The sequence below is a fragment of the Convolutriloba macropyga genome, unplaced genomic scaffold (assembly GCF_964194025.1).
Source record: "Convolutriloba macropyga unplaced genomic scaffold, txConMacr16.3 SCAFFOLD_3186, whole genome shotgun sequence".
Taxonomy (NCBI): Eukaryota; Metazoa; Xenacoelomorpha; order Acoela; family Convolutidae; genus Convolutriloba; species Convolutriloba macropyga.
Window position 1 is genome coordinate 1 of NW_027453625.1, and position 23,290 is coordinate 23,290.

Here is a 23,290-nt window from a genome sequence, read left to right on the forward strand (position 1 = left end):
TATAAGACTTCAAGAGAAATCGATTAATTGATATACTTTTAATTAAATAGCATGAATCTTTGTTTTCAGATGAGAGTTATGCGTCTGTCGCTTAAAGCAGCCCATTTCAGAGCCATTTATAGTGTGTTTTATCTAGCTATTTCAATCTGTTTTTAATTAAAATTGCTGAAACTCTTCATAACTAGTAGTGCGTGGAGTTCAATCGGTTAATTCATTTTTCAGTTCATTCACGTTTCAGTGAAACGCCAAAATTTAATTTTTGCTGAATTACGGACGACTTTTGCACGCAAGTAATATAATGAATTGAAGGTTTGAAAAATATAACACCTTGGTTTAATTGTGCAGCAGAAAATTTTAACTTGAATGAACTTTCATTTTTGAGCTCAATGACAGTCCTATGTATAAGACAGCAAACACATTGTACGTAGAAAACAGCTGTATATGATTATTTTTTCAAAATGAATTTGTTCATATCATCACCATCTTTAAATCATGCCTGTTGCATATTATTCAATTTGATGCCAAAACTACAATAAAGATAATGGTACTTTATATTTTAAATGGTAATGGCTTTTAAGCAAGCTGAAGGTTTTTCACGTAAGAATTTCGTTTTCGCTCGGACTTTCTATCATACTTGATATACGCCATTAATGGCTCTAGAACAAAGAGTAGCCGAAAGTTTATTACAAAAGCAAGAGATGCGTGTGCGATAAAGTTTTCGGTTTGATTAAAAAGGTGTGTGGTTCAATGCAAAATTTTGGTTGGTTCCATTACAATGCATATGAGAAAATGTGCTGAATCACAATTCAGTTTACTTTTTTTATTGGCATTCATTTGGAAAAAAGCTACGCTTAACGAAAGTTCAAAAATTTACTCTAGCTCTTCTAAAATTGTATTACCGAAGGCCATGAGTTTTTTCAAGCAAGTATTGTCAGCAGTTTTGCTGCAACTTGTAATTTTGCAACAGGTCGGATCTCAGAATCAGTTCGAGACCCACTACAAGACTCTGATTGGGAATCTGGAGGGAGAAACACTACAACACATCTATGATCACGTGACTATCAAAGAGCTGAGAGAGAATGCGGAATCCTTCAGCGAAACGGTTTGTCGATTTAGAGGAACCAGAGACTTATTAGTTTTTTATATAAAAATTATATTCTCCGTAGAATTTGAAAGTGACCATTTTGGGCACTATTTTAACAACCGTGAATTAGTCTTGCTCATGAAAAATGCTGATGTGCACATATTCTCAAGTTTTGATGAGCACCTCAGTTAAAATAATTTGAAAAGGTACTACAACTTTCGCCCTTTAAATATCAATTTCTAGCAAGTTGAGAATACTGGACAAAATATTGAGAAAAAGCTTCGCCATCAGAAAATTTTCTGCTGGCGTCGCTTTTTCTCAATGATTTGTTTGTCCGGTATTCTCAGTTTGCTAGAGTTTGATATTTAAACTTTAAAGTTTGAACAGCCTACAAGGTTTTAATTTTTTATGCCCCGCCTGTGAAATCTTTCCTCCTGATCTCCCTGAAGTTACGGTTTTGGGCCCACTCAGTTGGAAAAGATGCTACAATTGCTCAACTAGTTTTACGTTGAATCAGCATTGGCCTAGTGATATAATAAGCAAAAGAAGTATCACAAACACGACACCAGCACGACTTCATACAAGTTCTTTTTTTTATAAATTTGATTAATAAGGGGAATTTTTGGCTAAACTGTTGCTTCTAAAATCCAAAAGGAGACAAATGTGTTGTTATGGAAGCTACAATTTTCTGACTTTGATAGGATAGATGATGATAAGCGTTGGTTACAGTTAAAACTTAAACGTTTCCCGGCCTTCTTGAATTCGTTTAATCTTAAAATTTGCAGTTATCTTTTGTTGTTGTCTTCGGACACATAAACATGTACAATGAAATGTTTTTGTTGAAACAGAAAACTTGGTTTTTGAAAGAACCGTCAAAATTGTTATCCGTATCTCGTTATAATGATTTAGTACAAGTTGACAAACATGTGATTGAGAGAATCTGCGGGTTTTTCTCAAAGTTACGTCATTTACTCTTGTTCAGAACCTTTGAGTTTTTCTACGAATGCGTATAAGCCGGCTGACCGGTCTAATAGATACTCCAGCGTGTGTTTTCACTAGCATATAAATCTTGTCGTTAGCGTCAAATTTTTTGTGTTATACATGAAATCATTCAACACATCGGTTGAGTATTGTCTTCTTTGATGATCACAACATTGGCAACTGCTGGATTTTGTTTCCTGTGTTCCTATAGTTCTGCTGCTGCAATGATAACAAATACATGACATCCAATTTATTCGAGATCTGTCAAATCATTTTGTCGATGGTTTTTAGCAATGTAGTGTTAAGGTTTTGATTATCGTTGACTGTTGATCGGGAATAGCTGTCATGGGCCATCTGATGATGACGTGCCAATGAAGTAAGCAGAGGGGACCTGTTGATAGTGCTGTTACGGCGGACAGAATGGATGAAGTCCTCATTTTGGCCAAGAAGAATTGTAATGGAACTGGTTGTTAATTCGGTCGATTCAACCGTTCTGTAAGCATGGTGCTTCATAGACGTCACGTTCAATTCCTGAATTACTCTTAGATTGGTTTTCGAGGGGTATGTAAAATCAATCAATGTGACTGTGCGGCAATTGGTTTGATTCGGTTCTTGAACTTTTCATCTCGAGGAGTTCAAGTCAAGAAATCTGTCAAATTGTCACTGTAGGTTGCTCGAGGATTACAGCATCTTCCTGTGAATTTTTTGAAGCTATCATGGGTAAGGTTTTCAAATGGATTATTCACTGGCTCCAAATATATTGGCGTTTGTGGTGAAACACATGATTATAGCTGCTTTTGGTTTAAATTCTTGCTTTGATGAAACTTTGAATAAAATGGTCCACAAAAATGCATGCCTGTAAACTGGAGGGCGAAGGATTAAGCTGTGCATTCTACTGCAGATCTACCAATATTATCTATGGTATATGAGCGTGTAATCGTAAGGGAGACTGGCAGTTCTGCGTAATGTTTCTCAGACTGGCTAGTCTTCTAGGAATCAAAATGTTTTGGAATAGGGCAAAAACGGCAATCTGGGGTCTACTGTTCAAATTTAAACTATAAATTATTTTGATGGTAACTCGGCTTGCGGATACGTTTTCAAAAAACGTTTTGGATACTTAAATGCCGCATTTTTAGGGAATGGATCAGATGACAAACATTGAGGATGACGCTGTTAATTTTGTCAAGGAATGGGGATTGACTGAATAGTTGACTCATCTCTTTTGCGCTATTGTTGGATAGCTTGGTCGTTAGGCTTGATCCTATGTCTCCTGAGTTTGTTGATTCTTTTGTTTTCCTGAACTCTAGAGAAAAGGAAGTCTTAGATAACGCTATGAATGGAGATTTTAGTTATAGCTGAAAAAGATATGATGGCAAACATTGTGAACAAACGTCATCTTTTTTTTCTCTCCGGTTGTAAGAAAGTTATCTGAATGCTTTCAAAAGTTTTTCAAAGCATCCAATTGCAATTGAATAAGAGTTTTCTTTCTTTGAAGTACGTTTGGCTGAGCTTGTATTTTGTGTGGCTCCTCTACCATATTTTAACTTTTGAAGAGCTTATTTTGATCTGGTATACAACAACTGTACATTTGATGTTGTTCGTCTGGTGCCAAAAAACCAGTTTGGATGTCGGTGCAGAGATTTTCGGTGTTTTCTGGCATTCATTGGTGGTTTTCGGATTTTGGTGAGCACGATCTGCAGATGACTTTTCCATGGTAGTGTGTGATTGACAGGGTCAAAGGGTGGGTGGAGGAGGTTCTTTTGCTCTCTGGCTGCTTGAATGTAAGTTTGGCTGCAAAGGCTTGTTTTCATGATTGCTTTTAACGGCTCTTGCCTAACGAAGTCATCAACTTGAAAGACTTTAAATGACATTTAACAGAAGTTGGGCTGCTGGTGAGATGAGAATTAAATATCTTGGGTTAAAACGGGGTCTTTAGAGGTGTTGATATCTTCATATGTGAAGAAAGACACTCATATGAAATTGGTTAGATTTGGTTTTTAAGTGTGCCGTGAATCTGAAATAATGAGAATTCTTGTTTCGTCGGTGGCTGAACATCTCCAGTTGTTCGTTATTGGAATCTTCTTTCGGCACTGGCTTTCTATAGTTAATTGATATGTCATATATAAGCTGTGAGTGACAGTGATTTGTACTTGAACTTTTTCAGAATCGGACCAATAATTGTTGAGTAAAATTTTTTGTGCAGATAAAAACTGTTACAAGTCCAGGCCTTCATTCATTTTCTATTTATTTTGGCTTATTTTTTGTCTCAGGTGTTGCAGTCAGGTGTAGCATTTCTTCAAGGCCAAAAGTCTTCTTTTGACACAGCCAGTAGAGCCTCTTCTAACAAATTTCGTGATTAAGACTGTATGTAATTTCGTGATTCATCTGTAGAAAGGAGGCTTGCAATTATTTTTTTTAATTTACCGGTCTTGTGATTTGCGGCCGGTCAGTTAGCAACGAAAGTCATTTTTAAGAAAAACGTTTGATCCAGGCAAGGGTCCTTTAAGAATCTGTCCATGAAAAGACTTTGGGCATAGGAAATCGGCTGCCAATGATTACTTCCTTTACTGCTTGAGATAATTAGGCTCCTGGAAGTGCTTGGCAGAGTTCTAAACGTGGAATACATAAAGTTTTTATTGGGGTAACACGTGTCTTTGCTGTTAGCATTTGATTGTGCACTCCGCGATTAATTTGCTGTGGCAGATAGATAACAGAATACGCGAGGACCCAGAGACAAAGTGCTGCAAAAACTGTTCTTTCAATTTTTTTCTTCTGAAAATATTGCAGTTAACCTCGAATTCTTCCGTGCTGTTCCAGAATGTTTCACGAGAATGTTTTGTCCCAGGTCAAGTTTTTCATTCAAAAAAGTTGCACGGATGATTTCAACTTAACTGTTGGTGGTGACAACCACCCAAGTGAGTCAAAAATCTGGGTGACCAATGACAATGATTTCATTTTGTATTAGGAAATTTTTGGTCAGGTAACTTTTGAGTTTCCGGCCTGCAAAATATTCTAGAGTTTCGGTTGTGCGCTTGTTGTTGTTGAGGGCCATTTCATCTGAAGTTTCGCAAAAAATGAAGGGCAATTGTTGAACAAATGAGGGAGGCCTGCTGTCATTTTCCATATATTAAAACAAGAAGTTCTCTGTGTGACAATGATTTTGTTTTCCATTTGAGTGGCGTTTTGGACGTCCATAGTGCTAAGGAGAGCAAGGCGAAGTTTGTTTTTGCTGCAACTGTCGGCTTAAACTTTGACGGTATGAATTGAGAGGCATGAAGCTGATGTGACGCTAATTTTTACCGTGGCTATTTTGTCTGTTTTCACTGTTGTGGTTTTTTTGTTACCCAACACACTGTGACTATCTTTGTCTTCGCCGTTGATTGGAACTTGTCGGTGCATTTTCGAAAATTCGGCTGAAAGTGCAATTATAAAATTGAAATTGAATGCGAAATCCACACAGATTCTTTTGAAGTTGAGGTCCCACGATCAGACCGCCGTTGATCAAGACGACACTGACTGGCTTATTTGAGACGTCACATTTGACTCTGAGTGGTGTTTTGGTGGTAGCGCATTTGATAACAATATAATACGGCAACTTGAAGCACTTTGTGGATTGTAATCGAACTTAGTTTGCGGGAACATCTAAGTTATGTCCAAATTTGATGAGTTTTTCAAAGATCTGGCTTTGTCTGTTGTAAATCTCCGATGTGTCTGCAGTCGGAAGACGAGGCTTTGTAGTATCCATATTGCTTCGTGGTAGGAGTCGCACAGAGCTTCGGAGTCTTCTTTGAAAACGAGAAAATTCGACACTGATTCTTCCCTGTGTGTTGCGCCGGTTAGTACTGGTGAAAGAAAAATCAACATTCATTGCTTCCGATGTTCATTGTGATGCATCAGATGTTTTTCAATCTCATAGATCCGATGCTAGTTTTCGGGCTCAGAAAAAACGTTTTCTTTTTTTACGAAATGCTTATTTTACCTTCATGATGCCATCTTGTTCTTTTTTTTGCTTTGGACTCATTGTATATTAGTATAGTTTTTCGAACTATACTGAATAACTGAATAAGTTTAATAGAAAACAAAACAGAATGAGAAAATTGTTTGCTGAGAAAGAGGAAACAATGACATATCTTGGCTTTTCTGTTTCACTGATTTATTTGCATTCATCAACAAACTTTGAAAATACGTCCTCCATTTGTTGACGCGTTGCGTTTGGATTGAATGAAACAGAGCAAAAAAGATCATAAAAGAACTCATGAAAACAAAAAACAGAGAACACTATTTGAATTGACAACTACTCTTTAAAAGGGTTAAAGTCAAGGTTCTTGACATAGAAAAAAGGCACAAACAGACTTCATTCAACAAGCCACATAATAAAATTGAACAATTTTTCAAGTTTTTTCAGCTGCTCTTTAGATTAAGTTCCTGCGATGTTTACCAGTTAACTAATAAAAAACTTGGCTTTGTTTTTAAAATCACCAGGATGGCCAAAACGCAACACCTGGAAGAGAAGAAATTGTAATTAGGAAAAAGGTAGAAAATGGTGTGAAATTTATAGTTTTATTTATAAATTTATTTTTTATAGTTCTCTGCTATTACTTTGAAAATCAGAAAATTTGAAACCCGCGAGCCAGATAGTGCTAAGATTTCCTTGATGCTTGAAAAACTGCGTTGAACGTTAAGAACCAGAAAATTTCAATCATTTTTTTTATAAAAAAAACCACGAAAAAATCATATTTTCTTCATCCCTAAGTTTCTTCCATTTTACAAAAGATGTGAAATTTTTTTTTTACCTATGATTAAAAATAAACTTCTTGAACTATTATTGATAATCTAACTGATGATCTCACGGAGGTTAAAAACCGTTCGTTATTAGTGAGTTTAGTGCAGTTACAAATGAACAAAGAAAACGCGTGGCTTCTTCAAAAAATGATCAACCAGAATTCAAAATTTTCTGAACTCTATCTTTTGTTGATTTCGCCTATCTGTTGGAACTACCACTTCCAAACAATCAAAATTTTTGTAAATCCTTTAATACTCTTTTTTCTCGGTTCCAAAATTTTAAATTGTTGCATTGAATTTTGAATTTTTAAGCAGAAATGTGCGAAATAAACGACAGAATTCTATCAATTAGGAATCGAAAATTTCAATGCGAAGATGAGTATAATAGTATGGCTGCTAACACTTTCCAAAATCAATATTTTGCTTTGAGCTTCATCTCCTCAATTGCATCTTCAATTTCTCCAGCTCCAAAGAGCTGCGGATGGCTTTTTGAACTTTTTGAATAATTATTAGTAAGTTGAGTCTGAGATATTTCAAAAATTTGTTTGCTTTGAAAGTGTATTTAAATTGGCACCTCCTGTTTTCTATTCGGGAAAAAAATAGGATATTCCCAAATCACTCTAATTCTTTCTAATCTTTGGCAAGTTTGACAAAATGTACTTTGCATTTATAAAAATCACAGTCAAAGCTTGTTAAGAATCAATTCCAAACAATTTGCTTTAGATTTTTTGTTATGCCTGTTGCTGTTTTGCAGTTTCCCTTTTACTTGCTGAGCTTCAACTTTTAACTTTCAATTAGAAACAGGTTTTCTTCTCGAAAGAGAAGAACATACGCACGGTGTGTGGTGTTCCACCTTCAGTTAATATTGAATGTGTAGTGTTGGTAGTGCTGTGGCCGAACGTCAGAGAAGCAAACTAATCAGCTTGCTTCACTGACGCCAGTGTTGATGGTGTTTCAAAAAGGACCCTTGAGTTATAGTTACTTTGGTACGATATGCCTGGGCTACCCTTTGCCCACTGTTATTCCTTGTCAACAGTTGAAACTTTCGTGAGATTTGCTTCACAAATCTTCTTTTGCTACCGTGAAAAACTCATCCATTTCCTAACCATTGAATTACATCTATAAAATTAACATTATGACTTGGTGTTTCTTGAGTTACAGTTTTTAGCACGTGCCTCCTGGTACACTCTGCCCCCATTTTTTGGCACCAAAAATCAGAGAGTGTGTAGTTGATCTGTTGTTGTTGTTCAAGTCTGTTTGAAGTTGCTCTTTGTCGTCTCGTCGTGTTCTCTTTTGCTCTGTTGTGTCTTTTGGTGTAGCCGAACTGTATATTCTTACTTCCGCTGCTGATGATTCTGTTGAAAATGTTGTATTGAGTTGTGTCCTCAATAAAACGCTGATCTGGAAGTTATGGACTCGTCTGAACAAGTATGCCTGAACTGGCTTTGATGATGTCTACTGTCGAAGAATGTGTTGACTGCTGTCCAAAAAATGCTGCTGCTTCTGCTGAAGTAAGTTTTGCTGAAGTGTTTGTTGTTGTAGTGAAATTTCTGCTGATGTCTTCCGTCGGTGTTGTCTGCAGATTGTTGCTGTGTACTAGTTGTCAATGTGCTGCTTGTAGTGTTATATGAAAGTGGTATGCTGGAAAGTTGTTTCGCTTTTTGTGCTAATTGCGTTTGACTGTTTACAGTTGTAGTTGTTCTGAATCAACTTTTGTATTGGTTGAATGGCGAATGTCAAATGCTGAACAATTTCTGGAAATGTTGTTGTTGCTGGTCTGCTTCTTGAAAGTTGAGAAACTGATGCTCCCCGTGTTCCCTACCTACCTAAACCTACCACTACCTTGTACCTATTGCCTACATTTTACCTGTTTTTCTCAAATTAGATTTTGTCGGAATACCAAAGGTTTCGTAAAACTTTACCTCTGATGTTTGGTTTTACCTAAGTTGGTTAGTGTCATCTGATTATTCAAAATACTGGTATCCTTTCGGTTCAACTCTCTGCTGTTTTGCAATAAACTAATTAATTGTACCTTTGAATTCCAAAACCTACCTAATATCTATCTAGAATTTTTCTTCCTGTTAAACCTACCTAATGTCTATCTAGAATTAATCTTCCTGTTAAACCTACCTATATAAATTTTCCCATTCGAGAGTACTTCTCTAATATACGATAAGCTTTGCTAACTGGAGTATCCTTGTGAGTTACTTGTTGAAATCCCTATTTGTACCTGAATGATACCTAAAGGTCCCTTTGAATTGATAACTCATTGAATTGAACCTTAAAAATTTCGTCTTTCACATTACCTTAAGCCCAAAACTGATATCAAGTTTGCTTCAGATTGTGTTTAAATTATTGTTCCCCATTTACTATTGATAACCTTTATGTTGATTTGGCGTTGATTAAACTAAGTTTATTAGCTGGTTTAACAAAGTCCTCTTTTGATGTTCTAACCAGGCAAGACCTTACCACATTATCCTTATCTTTATTTACCTTCTCTACCCTACCTACCGGCCAAATACCCCTGGGTGTGTTGTTTTCTAGTATCCATACCATGTCCCCTACTTCTATTCCGTCTACTGTTGAATGCCATATTCGACGTTGTCTGACTGTTGGGAGATATTCCTTTAAAAGGCGTGTCCAAAATTCATTCATGATACTGTTGACAGTGTTCCATAGTTTTCCTGTTTCTCTGTCGTTGCTGCTAATTGTAGTGTCTGCTGCTAGTCCTGTTGTCATTCCGGTCAAAAATGTCCTTGTGTCAGGCTTTCTACATCGCGCATGTCACTGCTGGCTGATGTTAGAGGTCTGCTGTTGAGCAGAGCTTCCACTTGGCAAATGAGGGTTGAGAAACAGTCTTCCTGGAGTTTCCTAGATCCGGTGATATTAAAGAACAGGCGTTTGCTCATCCCAATGAGGTGTTCCCATGTTCCACCAAAATGTGGTGCTCCTGATGGAATAAATTTCCGTGTAATTTTTTTCGACTCCGCATACTTCTTTAGCTCTGTATTTGTGAATTGCTTTCCTGGAAGGTCTTTACTGTACTGGTGAAATTTAAAGCGTTGTCACTGTCAATTGTTTCCGGTACTCCTCGTCGGCTGAAGAATCGTTGGAATGCCATTATGCATGATTCCTTTTGCAATTTCCTGGTCACTTCGATACGAACGGCTCGTATCGTCAGACAGGTTAATAGGCAACAGTAAGCTTTCATGGCTATGTTGATCTGGCTGTAGATTTCAAAAGGCCCAAAAAAGTCCACTCCGGTTTCTTTGAAGGCCACAGGTTTGACTGAGAGTCAGTAACTCGGAAGATCTGACATCTGAGGTTGGCTGTTGGGTTGTCTCTGTCGTCTGCATTCGTAGCATCTTTTTGAGATCTTCTTCATTACTGTTTTGCATTGAAGAACCCAATAGTTCAACTGAATGCTGTGTGTTTGCTGTTCAACGCCAACATGACCATTGATGTTGTGTTGCAGTTCCAGAAAAAGACGTATAATCCTGTTTCTGCCGTCTAAAATTATTGGCTTTTTCGTTGCTGTGGAAACCGGTGCGTTGGCTAGTCTGCTGTTTGAACGAATGATACTTTCTTTGTCTATTGAAGGTCTCAACTGAATCAATCTACTCCTTTTTTGAACTGGCCTGTTGTGTGTTAGTTGATATACATCCTCGTCGAACGATTGCTGCTGAGATAAACCGAAGAGAAAGTTCTCTGCTTCTATGATCTATTGGTCACGTGATTTTGTTTTGTTTCGTAGTCTTTTAAATTTGATGACGACGGCTCTGAGTTTCAACCACTGGCTAAACCTGTTGGCATCAATGAGGTCCTTGTCATTTGACTGTCGTCTTGTTACCTGAAACTTCTGTTCTGCGCTTTTCAAGAAGACATTTTCATGTTGTTGTTCGTCAGTTGTACAGTGGTCGCGAGAAGATAGAGGAAACTGTGGTCCCTGTAACCAAAAAGATTTTTCTGTCATCTCTGTTACTTTAAGTCCTCTCGTTCCTTGATCTGCTGGGTTCTCCTTAGTATTGACGTAGTTCCATTGATTAGTGCTTGTGAGATCCCTTATTTCGGCAATTCGGTTTCCGATGTACATCTTGTGTTTCAATTTGAAGTTCTTCATCCAACTGAGAACGGTCGTGCTGTCACTCCATAAAAAAATTTTGTCAAACTTGAAATCCATTTCATCCTCGATTTTTTTCTTCAATATTGCTGCATAAAATGCGGTTTGGAGTTCTATTCTGGGAAATGTTGTTTGACGTAAAGGTGCCACTCTTGTTTTTCCCATAAGAAAACGAATTGTGGCTCATTGGTTGCTGGTTGTCTTGATGTATGCTACCGCTGCCCGCTGTTGCTCCCAATGATGCGTCGCAGAATACATGAAGTTCCATTGTGTCCCCAAGTCCTGTACCACCTATCAACCTGTTTAACCCTACCGTACCTAACAGTTCCGTTTCCTCTACCCAATCCTTGATGGCATTTCCATTGTCTCCACTGATGGCTTTGTCCCATTCGCGTCCATGTTTCCACAGTTCTTGCAGTAGAATCTTTGATCGGATGAGGAATGGAGATATGATTCCCAAAGGATTGTAGAAACTTGACACAAAAGAAAGAAACTTGCGTTGTGTCCATGTTTTCCTGTCCAAGTTAGTTCTTTCTGTCTTTCGCTTTGAACATTATTTTGTCTTCGTCCAAGCTCCAATGAATTCCAAGCACTCTTTGATGAAAAGTTTTACTAAAGAGCTCCTCAACTGGTTTGCAAAGATCGTCTTGCATCTGCTGATAAAACTCACGGCTGTTGCTGCACCATTTTGTCAGGTTGAATTTACCTTTTTCAGAGTATGCTTGACATCCTTGGCTGTAGTGAATGCTGTGATGCTGTCGCTGAAAGATGCCAAAATGTCATCCATGTAAAATATCCGCTGAATGATCTCCAGAGAATTTGGGTGATCTTCGAGGTCGTCTTTGGCTGTCGGTTGCAAAACAAAATTTGAGCAAGCTGGTGAGTCCCTGTCTCCAAAAATGTGTCGTTGGTATTCGTACACCTCTAATTCTTGGCTGTTTGGTTGTTTCCACGTGAAAAGCAGATAACGTGGTCTTTTTGTCGTACTCCGATTTGCATAAACATCGCTTCGATGTCTCCCTAGATGGCGATGGCTTCTTGTCTGAATCGTAGCAAAATTCCAAGCATATTTCCGAGGAGGTCAGCTCCAGCTAAGAGTTTGTCATTGAGGCTTTTTCCGTTTTGTGGTGCTTTGGCATTGCAGATTCTTCGTATCTTGTCGGGTTTGACGTAAAGGTGCCACTCTTGTGTTTGACGTAATTGTTGTTTGACGTAAAGGTGCCACTCTTGTTTTTCCCACTCTTTTTTTTCCCATAAGAAAACGAATTGTGGTTCTTTGGTTGCTGGTTGTCTTGATGTATGCTACCGCTGCCCGCTGTTGCTCCCAATGATGCGTCGCAGAATACATGAAGTTCCATTGTGTCCCCAAGTCCTGTACCACCTATCAACCTGTTTAACCCTACCGTACCTAACAGTTCCGTTTCCTCTACCCAATCCTTGATGGCATTTCCATTGTGTCCACTGATGGCTTTGTCCCATTCGCGTCCATGTTTCCACAGTTCTTGCAGTAGAATCTTTGATCGGATGAGGAATGGAGATATGATTCCCAAAGGATCGTGGAAACTTGACACAAAAGAAAGAAACTTGCGTTGTGTCCATGTTTTCCTGTCCAAGTTCTTTCTGTCTTTCGCTTTGAACATTATTTTGTCTTCGTCCAAGCTCCAATGAATTCCAAGCACTCTTTGATGAAAAGTTTTACTAAAGAGCTCCTCAACTGGTTTGCAAAGATCGTCTTGCATCTGCTGATAAAACTCACGGCTGTTGCTGCACCATTTTGTCAGGTTGAATTTACCTTTTTCAGAGTATGCTTGACATCCTTGGCTGTAGTGAATGCTGTGATGCTTTCGCTGAAAGATGCCACCATGTCATCCATGTAGAATATCCGCTGAATGATCTCCAGAGAATTTGGGTGATCTTCGATGTCGTCTTTGGCTGTCGGTTGCAAAACAAAATTTGAGCAAGCTGGTGAGTCCCTGGCTCCAAAGATGTGTCGTTGGTATTCGTACACCTCTAATTCTTGGCTGTTTGGTTGTCTCCACGTGAATAGCAGATGACGTCGGTCTTTTTTTCGTACTCCGATTTGCATAAACATCGCTTCGATGTCTCCCTGGATGGCGATGGCTTCTTGTCTGAATCGTAGCAAAATTCCAAGCATATTTCCGAGGAGGTCAGGTCCAGCTAAGAGTTTGTCATTGAGGCTTGTTCGGTTTTGTGGTGCTTTGGCATTGCAGATTCTTCTTATCTTGTCGGGTTTCTTTGGGCTGACAAGATAATAGTGTGATATGTACCATCTGTATCTTTCTGTCGATGAAAAGGTATTTTTGCAATGTAGCCTTTTTCCGGGTCTGCTTGAATGCCCTCATTGTATTTCTTTTAGTGTTCAGGTATCTTCTGTAGTCTGTTGACGAGATGATTTAGATGAGCCAAGGCTTGTGACCGGTTGTTTGGTAAACTGCTGTCGTCTTTCCAGAGAAGTCCCGTTTCATAACGTCCATCTGTTTGTCCCACGGATGTTGTGTTAAATATCTTGGTGGCCAACCGGACTTCTGGATCATTAGGCTTGGTTTTGGATTCCAATGGAATTCTCTCTGCTTTCCAGCAATGAGAAACTTCTGCTTTGAGGTCATTGTCTTGTTCAAGGCAATTGCTGGAAAACAATGCAGTATGATGCATTGAATTTTGTGTTTTGCTGTCATCCAATACTGTATGAGGTCCAGAAATAGTCCAACCAAGTTTGAAAAGACTTGCGCTTGGTGCTGAAGATGGTCCTTGCTCCACTCTGACTGGTGAGATAAGGTTAATGTTGTCCTGTCCAATCAATACTGTGACTTCGAGATTATCCAGAGTTGGCATATTGACATGTCTAAGGTGGTCATACTTTCTGGCAATGTCTCCCGGGTGCTCCCTTAACTTTGGCAAATTGATGTTTTCCACAACATATATCTGTTTGAGATTGTAGCGTTCATCGTCTTCCAAATTTGAAATTTCTGTTGAAGTTGTGTTCCGTTGGCTCCTTCCAAGACAAGTTGTTGACATGTTTCTCTCTGAAGGCGTAATTCGTCGGCTGTCTTCGAGAGAAGTATTGTCAAGCTGCTTCCTGGATTGATGAAGGCGTATGTCCGAACTTTGTTCTCTTTGTTATGTAAAATAACTGGTTTGACATAGAGAAGATTCGTTGTGTTAGTTGCTGTTGTTGTCTCCTTTGTTGTGGTTGTATCTTTGTTGCTGATGACTGCAAATGAGTTACCATTTCCTCTTGAGTTGTTCAATTGAGAGTTTGTTTGAACAATTGAGGTCAGTGTTCGTCCGTATCTACTGTTGGCACCGTGTAGCATAGTGTTGTGTTGTTGTCCGCATCCTTGCTCCCTGTAATTAGAGTTTGAGGGACAATTGTTGGCTCGATGGTTCGCTACCAAACAATTTCTGCAAAGATTCAATTGATAAACCGTTTGTAGTCTTTCGTCTGCTATCTTTGCTTTAAACGTTGGGCAATGGAATAATTGATGATTACCGTTGTTGAAGATACAAGGCAGAGGCTGGTTGTTGCTGTTGCTTCCTCTTGTTGCTTGAAAAACTTGTGTTGTGCTCCTCTGATTGTACTGGTTCTTGTTGTTGTTGTTGCTAAAGTTGGTTATGTTCTGTGTTGGTTGTTGTTGCTGCTGTTGTTCCCTGTTAAGATGAGTTGATTGTTGATGAAATTGTCGGGTTCCATTCAAGTTGAAATTTCGTTGATGTATGTCACTGGCTGTGCTAAGGCTGGTGCTGCTTCGTCTTTGATGCGTTGAACGTTCATGTGCTTCCGCTATTTCTTTAATCCATTGATTGAAGTCTGCAAGTGTCGGCTGTTGAATTCTTCGTCGTAAAACAAACTGATTCCATTTGAATTTTTCGCTGTAAAGTAGTTTGTCGCTTGCATGCTTCAAGATGGTCGTGCTGTTGAGATCGGCTTCGAATCTCAGTTCTTGCAGTGTCCTTGTCATGGTGTTTATGAAAGTGTTAAAATTTACAATTGTCCAAGGAGGAGATGTTGTTGGCGGCCTGTAGTTGATGAAATTCTCCAACAAGTTGCTAATGATGACGTTTGGGTTCCCAAAACGCTGTTTCAACTCGTTTATTGCATCCTTGTACAGGTGTCCGTTGCAGGCAAATCCTTCAATTGCTGTTTTGGTTTTTCCAATTACAAGTCCCTGTAGATAGGCGATCTTCTGTCCATCACTGAGATGAGTGTCTCCAATCATGAAACTGAAACGGCTGTAGCAATCTGCCCATTTGCTCGAGTCACCGTTGAATTTCTGAAGATCCATCTTTGGAAGCGCTTCCATATAAGGCGTATAGAATGGAACTGTGATAACGTTGTTGACAATTGCTGTGGTTGTACTGTTGGCTGATTGAATGTCTGTGTGTCCCCCAATTCCAGTTACTCTGTTCTGCTGGTCGTTTAGGCTGCTTGAGTAAACTAGTCTGTCATACCAAAAGTTGTTGAGGTTGTCACTTTGAGTGGAATTGCTAGTTTCCGGTTGTTCGTTGTGTAAACTTCTGCTAATGGATGTTTGCTGTTGTCCAATTGGTCTAGTGTTGATGTTGTCGTTAGTTGCTGAGTTATCGGCTGTCGAATTGGCTGTTACTGTTGTCTGGTTGTTGTATTGTGTGTTGAAGTTTGTTGTGGTGTTTTCTTGCGAAAGGTGATTCTGAACTTTAATTTTCATGTCGATGTTAATCCACGTTTCAGTGATTTCGTCGATGTACTCCTCGTGCTGATTTTCGTCAAGCTGAGAAATCAATTTGTAACTGGTTTCCTCGAACTCCGAAAAAGTTTCCACGGCCTTTTCATCAACATTCTTCGCTGCGTTTATGTTCCCACTGTCAATCAATTGTGCTGTGGCCGAACGTCAGAGAAGCAAACTAATCAGCTTGCTTCACTGACGCCAGTGTTGGTGGGTTTCAAAAAAGACCCTTAAGTTATAGTTATTTTGGCACGATATGCCTGGGCTACCCTTTGCCCACTGTTGTTCCTTGTCAACAGTTGAAATTTTCGTGAGATTTGCTTCACAAATCTTCTTTTGCTACCGTGAAAAAGTCATCCATTTCCTAACCATTGAATTACATCTATAAAATCAACATTATGACTTGGTGTTTCTTAAGTTACAGTTTTTAGCACGTGCCTCCTGGTACACACGGTTCAGCTTTCGATAAAAATTGATTGTTCTAAATTTCACAGCTGAGAAAAAAACGTGTTGGAAGAAATTGCGTCAACATATTCATGATGATTGAAATAAATAGTCATTTCTCTCAGAGTTTACTCTGTTCTCTGCTGCGATCAAAATCGCTTGAGAAAAATTGCTTATATTCTCTTTTAAGTCGTTGAACTTCTACTTTTAGTTAATAAGAGATACAATTTTTGTCAGCAGTTTTTGTAGGGAAGAATTTAAACTAAATTATTTTCAATTTGACCTCTCATTTTAATTTTCAGATCTATATTCTTGCTCCGCTAAAATTTTTTTTGATTACGTATCATTCAAATTTGCATCAGTTCGAATACGAAGCGCTAGCAAAGAGGACAACAGTGAATATTGTTGATGACTCTGGCATCCAAAGATGCGCAGCGTCATTAGTTTCATTCTAATCATCGTGGCAACTTTTTGTGTTAAATTTAATTTTGTTGATGTGAGAATGATTTAACAATCCTTACCTTAGTTGTTTGATTACCAGAATAATCAAACAGCATATTTGGTGAAAATGAATTTATTAGAAACAGGAAATAGCTATATTAAAGAAAACTCTAGAATATTCACTCTGACAAAATTGATCTTCAATAAGTTTGAAACTTTTTTATAAATCTAAATTATGGACGGTTTTGTTTCAAATGGAGTATAAAAAAGTTTTCATCACATGTTGAACGTTAGTCGCACTGAATAGAGGATAAAACTTGGGATCAGTTATAAACAAATAAATTGTTCGGAGTTTTTGTTTTTTTTGGATCAGGGAATGACAGGTCACAATTTGTTACTAATATGATTTAGTACAAATATCAATTTCTTTAAGTAGAAGATTATTGATGAGGGAAAATTGTTTTGGGGAAATTTTTTGAAAAATACGCCTGACCTATCACATCACCGACAGCTGTATTTTTTTAGCAAAGACTCTCGGTTACGAAACATTATTTTCAGCATAACTTAGAACTTTGTACGTCAAGGCAGATGCTACAACTAATTCCAAATCTTCCGCGCTAACTTTCAGATAATCGTACTTTCCAAAATCTGCGCTTTGTTAAAAAAAGTTTTAACTTCCAATGATAAACAACAAAACTTTAGCCAGAAAAAGTTATTGTTCAAGTATATAAACTTTTACGGGATTTCAAAAAAGTTTTTGAAAGTTTTGATATTTTTTGTTATTTTATCAACAAAAAATTAGTGTACGTCAACGATTCACTGTCAAATAAACGCTTTACTACTAAAATTTGTGCTATTTTATTTTGTAGAGCTGCATTAATTCTCGCAGAAGCATGACAGAAAATGTACTGCAGTTAAATACAGAGAACTATCAGCGATATCAATCTTTAAAAAATTCACATCGCCGTGCCTTCAGTGATTTCATTTAGCTTTCGAATGCTTCTCAAGTGTTATATAACGCATACTTTGCTCCATAACGTTTTTTGTCCCGTCATTAATATTAATATGTTTTTGTCCCTTAATAATCTATATATATATATATATATATATATATATATATATATATATATATTGATATATTTATATATACATACATTCTCTCTGTACAAGATTCTTTGTTGTTGATGTTCTCAGTTTTTCCTGATGCAAAGTTTGCTGCTAATTTTTGGTATTGTTAAATTCCGCGATCTTTATCTCAGCGGGAACTGTGCATCAGTTTCGTTCCGGTCAGATTGAATTAGTTGCAGTGCTAGTAGTTTTCCTCCTTTTTTTGAAATACGACAATATTTTGATAATATAATTTAGGGTGACCTCAGAGAACTACCCGGGCCGAACAGTTTTGCCAAAGTTATGTAAAATAAGTGGTAACTAGCGCTGACAAGTCAGAATATTAATCAAATTTTTCACATCATTTTGCGGTGAATGCCTTGAATTGTTCGTTTTTATGCGTAGCTCTTACAAAAGTTCAACGCTTAAAGCTGTGATTGTGAGACTCGCACCACTGACCTCCCGCGTGCTTTTCTGCATCTTTTACAGCTGTGCCACCGTACCTTAGGTGTGTTAAGATCTACATTCTTTATAAGTTAAAAGAAATCAACTCAAAATTATGTACGGTTTACGCTAAACTCAACGCAAAATTATGTAAGATCTACATTCAAGCGTAGATCATACATAATTTCAACCCTTTCATCGCCAATATTAAATCATTTTGCGTATTTAGCGTTGACACCTCGGCCCGGTTATTTTTGACTCATTATAACAGGGCCTAATTCTTTAAGAAAAATATGTATCAAAGCAGATAGTACAAATTTTTTGTTCTTTTTAGTTTTTCTGGTTGATTCATAGTTGCTACAATTTTAACAATTCGTTGTCTGTGCAAGCGAGCCAAATTTCACAAGAGCGAAACAAGTCTGGTTATTTTGTTTTTATCCCCAGTCGTTTATAGATATCACGCTAAAATTTGGTTTCCTCTCTCTTCTAAAAACGCTAAATCAAAGAAGGTTCTAAAGAGAAAAAATAACAATTCTGAGGGCTAATGAGGGCGTGGGCCAACGCAGTTTGAAGTACCTTTTCAAATTACTATCTCATTACCATCCACGCTAGTAATCCACCTTATATGACTTAATTGATTTTGAAGTGACCTCTCAATTTTTAGTGCCTGACTGAGAGTAACTTGGAAGCAGCATATGTGATTGGAAACTCTAGCAACGTGACATCATCTGAGTTGGTCACTATGTGCCCTGCTATCCTCTACAGAGCACTTACAGCTGAAGAGTGTAACCCTTCTGAAGACGAAGATGAAGACAAGACTACTGGTGAGTCAAAAAGCTATTGCATCCACATTTTAAAAAGCCGCTACATACGCAAGTAATCTGATCATCTATTTTCATTTTAATGGCCACCTAACTCAAGCAACAATTTTCAGCTCACCCGTGTTGAGGAATATCATTTTTCACTTCTAAGAAATCGTCGTTTTTTAAAGTAGTTGAGGAAAAGCGTTGAGTTAGAGCTGAGTTCTAAAAACTCAACAACCTCTTCAAACTCAGCGCTTTTTCTTTGTGCGTTCAGAAGAAGCGATTAAAAAATTGCAAACCATCAAAAACCATTAAAAAACCATCAAAAACTGCTTAGAAAAAAACGACGATTTCTCATTAAAAAAACGACGTAAGAATCGGCAAAAAAATTGATACAGAAGTGACGAATTCTTACAAAAAACCGACGCAAGAATCAACAAAAAAATCGATCAAAAAACGGCTATTTCTTACAAAAAAACGTAAGAAACGACGACAAAACTACGAAAAAACGATCATGTCTTACAAGTAAAAGACGACGAAAAGGACGAAAACGAAGAGAACGACCATAAACCACAAAAACGACGATTTCCTAAAAAGGATTGCCGTTTTTCCGTCTTTATCCTCAACACGGGCAACTTATGTCTACAATTGGGGAAATATTTTACCTGTTTAAATATATAAATTATTTGTTCTTTTTTTAAAAAAAAATATCCAGACACCTAATTTGTTTCTCCTACTCCATTTGTATTGTTCCGGTTTCAGGCTATGGCTACACCTGGGGTTTCCTCTCTATCTTTCTGATCAGTCTGGCACCCATTTTGGGTCTGCCATTGCTCATGTTTGAGAGAGAGAAGACTTGGTTCCATGCCATTCTTCAGTTTCTCATTGGACTGGGAGTCTCAACCATGGCGTGTGACTCACTCTTGCATCTCTGGCCAGAGGTTCGTTTAATATTACTCTACATTATAGTCGGAGTCAAAGTCTCTCTCAGGAGTACGAATGTCAATTTCTGGAGTTTACCAGAAAGTGTATTTGATTTAGTAAATTGATTTAGCTCTAGCAATTAATCGTGCCCAGAGAAGCTTTTAGCTGGCAATTTTCTTTTACTCTTTTAAGTATCAATTTAATTTTTAGTTCGTTAAATCTAAGCTCGGGATTTTTTCCGAATTTGCAAATGCTTAGCTCTAAATACTGATCTGTACGTTTGTAAATACAACAACAAAAGAGAATAACAACGATTTAAGAGTTAAAATTTGCTCTTTCGAAGTAAACACATTATTTTTATTGCTCTCTTCTGAGCTACGTTAAACAATTTCTCATACAGATGACCGAAAACCTCAATTATCTCAAGAACTTGTTTGAACAACTGACAATTACAGTTACTCAACAAAACCTTATTATACAAAATCTGAATGAGCGCCTAAATTTTGTTGAACGCAAGCAAATTTGCTCTGAAAACTCTATTTATCAGTTAGAAAAAAAATTTTATCCATTGAAAGATACCGGAATCGACCATTTTTAATTTTCACTAGCCTGGATATTCCGGAGGACGGAAATGTACTGCACAAATCTTACATTCATCTAAAAAAATTCTCAAGGTAAGCCTCAATGCTGATGAAATTTCTATAGCGCATGCTTTAAGGCCAGGAAAAATTGCCACCGTTATTGTATTTTTTTTGCATTTGAATTAAGAGATGTGATTTTGAAGAGAGTTTCATGGCTTAGGGGTTTCAAAAATTTCTCAGGCCAGCCGATTTTTATGCATGAAAGGCTCACAGAAAGAGACGCTGAAAATGAAAAAAGGCACCTGAAATGTATATTCACTATAAAATTCGCAAGTCAAGGCTTTGGGCGTCTGGTGAAAAAAACTACCAAGCAATTGACAGCCAGAATGAATTCTCAGCGTACCCCAGGCAGCAACCCAGAACCTTTGCAATCACGTCTGATACTCCATATTGCCTTTATAGAAAAGAAATCTCATTATTTCTCCAAATGATATGGTCGATGACAGCAGTAATTATGTCAATCCAGCTCCAAAGAAACAAAATGTGGAAATCTCCGCAAGCTCATCATGCGACATGGGTGCCCAAGAGAGAACCAACCGAACACAAAACTAAGCGAAACAATGTTACTTCTAAGTCTTTGCTCCCTAAAAAAGCACCTTAAGGAACTTCAAGCTTTTCTGAAAACACTTGAGTCTCTTCCCAACTTATATGTGTAGTCGAAACAAGGATTAAATATGGCAGCTAAGTAAACCACCATTTTCTACTTGCTGGATAAAAAGTATAATAACGGAAAATCGAACTAAAAAAAGTGAAGAAGTCGCATTATTTAGCAAAGAATGTGTTGAAAATGTCAACACGTTTTCAACCAATTATGAGGAAATTCTTGGGATTGAGATTATTTTTGGAGTGCAAAAGTTGTTCATCATCACTTCCTATGTACCACTGAGATAAAGCAAAAAGCTTTTTCTCATATTTTTTGATAAGTATCTTGTAACATTTGTCGACAACAGATCGAAATCAGTCATATGCGGCGATTTTAACATTGACTGACACTGCCACACTTCCATGAGTCAAAAACTTGAAAATATTATCTGCACTATTGGGTATCATCTTTTAAATTCAAGAATAACGAGACAAACGACAACCTCGGAGTCAAGTCTTTACTTTTTACAATTTTTGATAATGATTGTTGTGCTATCTAAACAGTGAAATATGACATAACAGACCACTTTCCCCTTTTGCTCCATTGGACACAAAATCTGTATCAAATCAAAAAGACAGATTTTGTTCATCGCAGTAAAAATGTTTCTAATTGTCCAAAATTACTGAAAAATTTTGAATACTATTCGGTATTCAATTTCAATTTCATCTAATAACGAATCACTGAGTGTTTTGTTGTTCCAAAACTGTATAACAAAAGTCATAGACAGGTTGCGGCCGTTATTCGCAGGCAAATGTCGTCAAAAGAAAAAACGGATAACCAATCGATTCAAAAATTTAATGACCAAGCGTAATGTATAAAGGAAGATTTGGATAAAGACAGAGTTAGACTCTGACAAGGATCATTTTTTTTGGTTTAGAAACACGTGCACTCTGTAAAAACGCGAATCCAAAAAAGAAATTATGATTAACTTATTCGAAAACTCTGCGAAAGTCTCTAGAGAAACATTCATATTAATCAATAGATTTATTGGTAAAGACACAAACGAGCATCAAAATTTGAAACTAAACACAGAAGAGACAGAAGTGTCGGGAAACAAAGAAATTTTGGAGATCTTCAGCAAAAAGTGTGCTTCAGTTGATAATAGCATTCTCCTGAAAATTCCAAATACACAAAACGTTAATTTAAGGCGATCAGTGCGTTCCTCAAAAATTTTGGCGCAAACAAACTTAACTGAAGTGAGCGGGGAAAATGTACAGCTCAAACTATCTGGTTCTCATGGTGTACATATAAAATCTAATATATTTCTCAAGTTGAATTTCGCAACCCTTGCACCTTTCATCACTGACCCAATTTATCAGTCGTTCAATAATAAGTAACATCTGATGGACTTCAGGAAGGCTATTCAATTCAGCTTCATAACCAAGGATCAACAATGGATGTAAACAACTATCGGCCCGTTTACATCCTGCCGTCAGTGAATAAAATGTGTGAAAACATTATGGTCAAGAAATGTAATGTGTTCCTAGAAAATTTTAATATTCTGTATGAAAAATAATTTGGCTCCCAATCTAACCACTCGATAGTCGACGCAGTGGCCAGCGTTGTTGAAAGTATTCGCAGGGGAAAAAGGAAAACATTGTACGGCTGTTTTATTAGATCTACAAATTTTTTCGAACGACACCGTGAACAGTGAAATTATCTTGAAATACTGGAAAACCTTGGTTTCAGTTGTCCTATATTGGAATGGTTTAATTGCTATCTGTCGGATAGAACACAGCGTGTTTTATGAAATAAAATTTTTTATAAAGAGTTGCGTCGGAAAGTTGAATTCCTCAAGGTGTGGTCTTAGGACTTTCTTGTTTTTATCATAATTGAACGATTTAGTGGACGCTTGTAGATACTCCACACCGTACCTGTTTGCTGATATTACTTACTTGTTTTTCCCAACACAACCCTCTTGTGACGAACTAAATAAAGAGATAACATCCATTGTCGAATGGCTACATTCAAACAAACTGGAAGTCAGCCACTCGAAAAGGTTTTTCTTTTTTTGAGCAAAAAAATAGCACGCAACATCATAGAGACTGCCTTTTAGATAACTGTCATCGTTTCAAATACTTAGGGTAAATTATTGACTCTCACTTAACATTCGAAGAGCACATAGACTTTGTTGGCAGAAAACTTCAAAAAT

General features: G+C 37.5%; 1 protein-coding gene across 1 annotated transcript in view; it reads left to right on the forward strand.

Annotated features, from left to right (window-relative positions):
• Window positions 1-760: 760 nt before the first annotated feature.
• Window positions 761-23,290, forward strand: part of LOC142358426 (zinc transporter ZIP4-like) — a gene marked incomplete at its 3' end in the record, with an annotated part of 28,501 nt that continues 5,971 nt past the window's right edge. Inside the window, exons 1-3 of the mRNA XM_075409826.1 lie at window positions 761-1,102; window positions 18,792-18,951; window positions 19,693-19,871. Of these exons, the coding sequence (XP_075265941.1) occupies window positions 776-1,102; window positions 18,792-18,951; window positions 19,693-19,871 (666 nt within the window). The remainder of the gene's footprint in view (window positions 1,103-18,791; window positions 18,952-19,692; window positions 19,872-23,290) is intronic.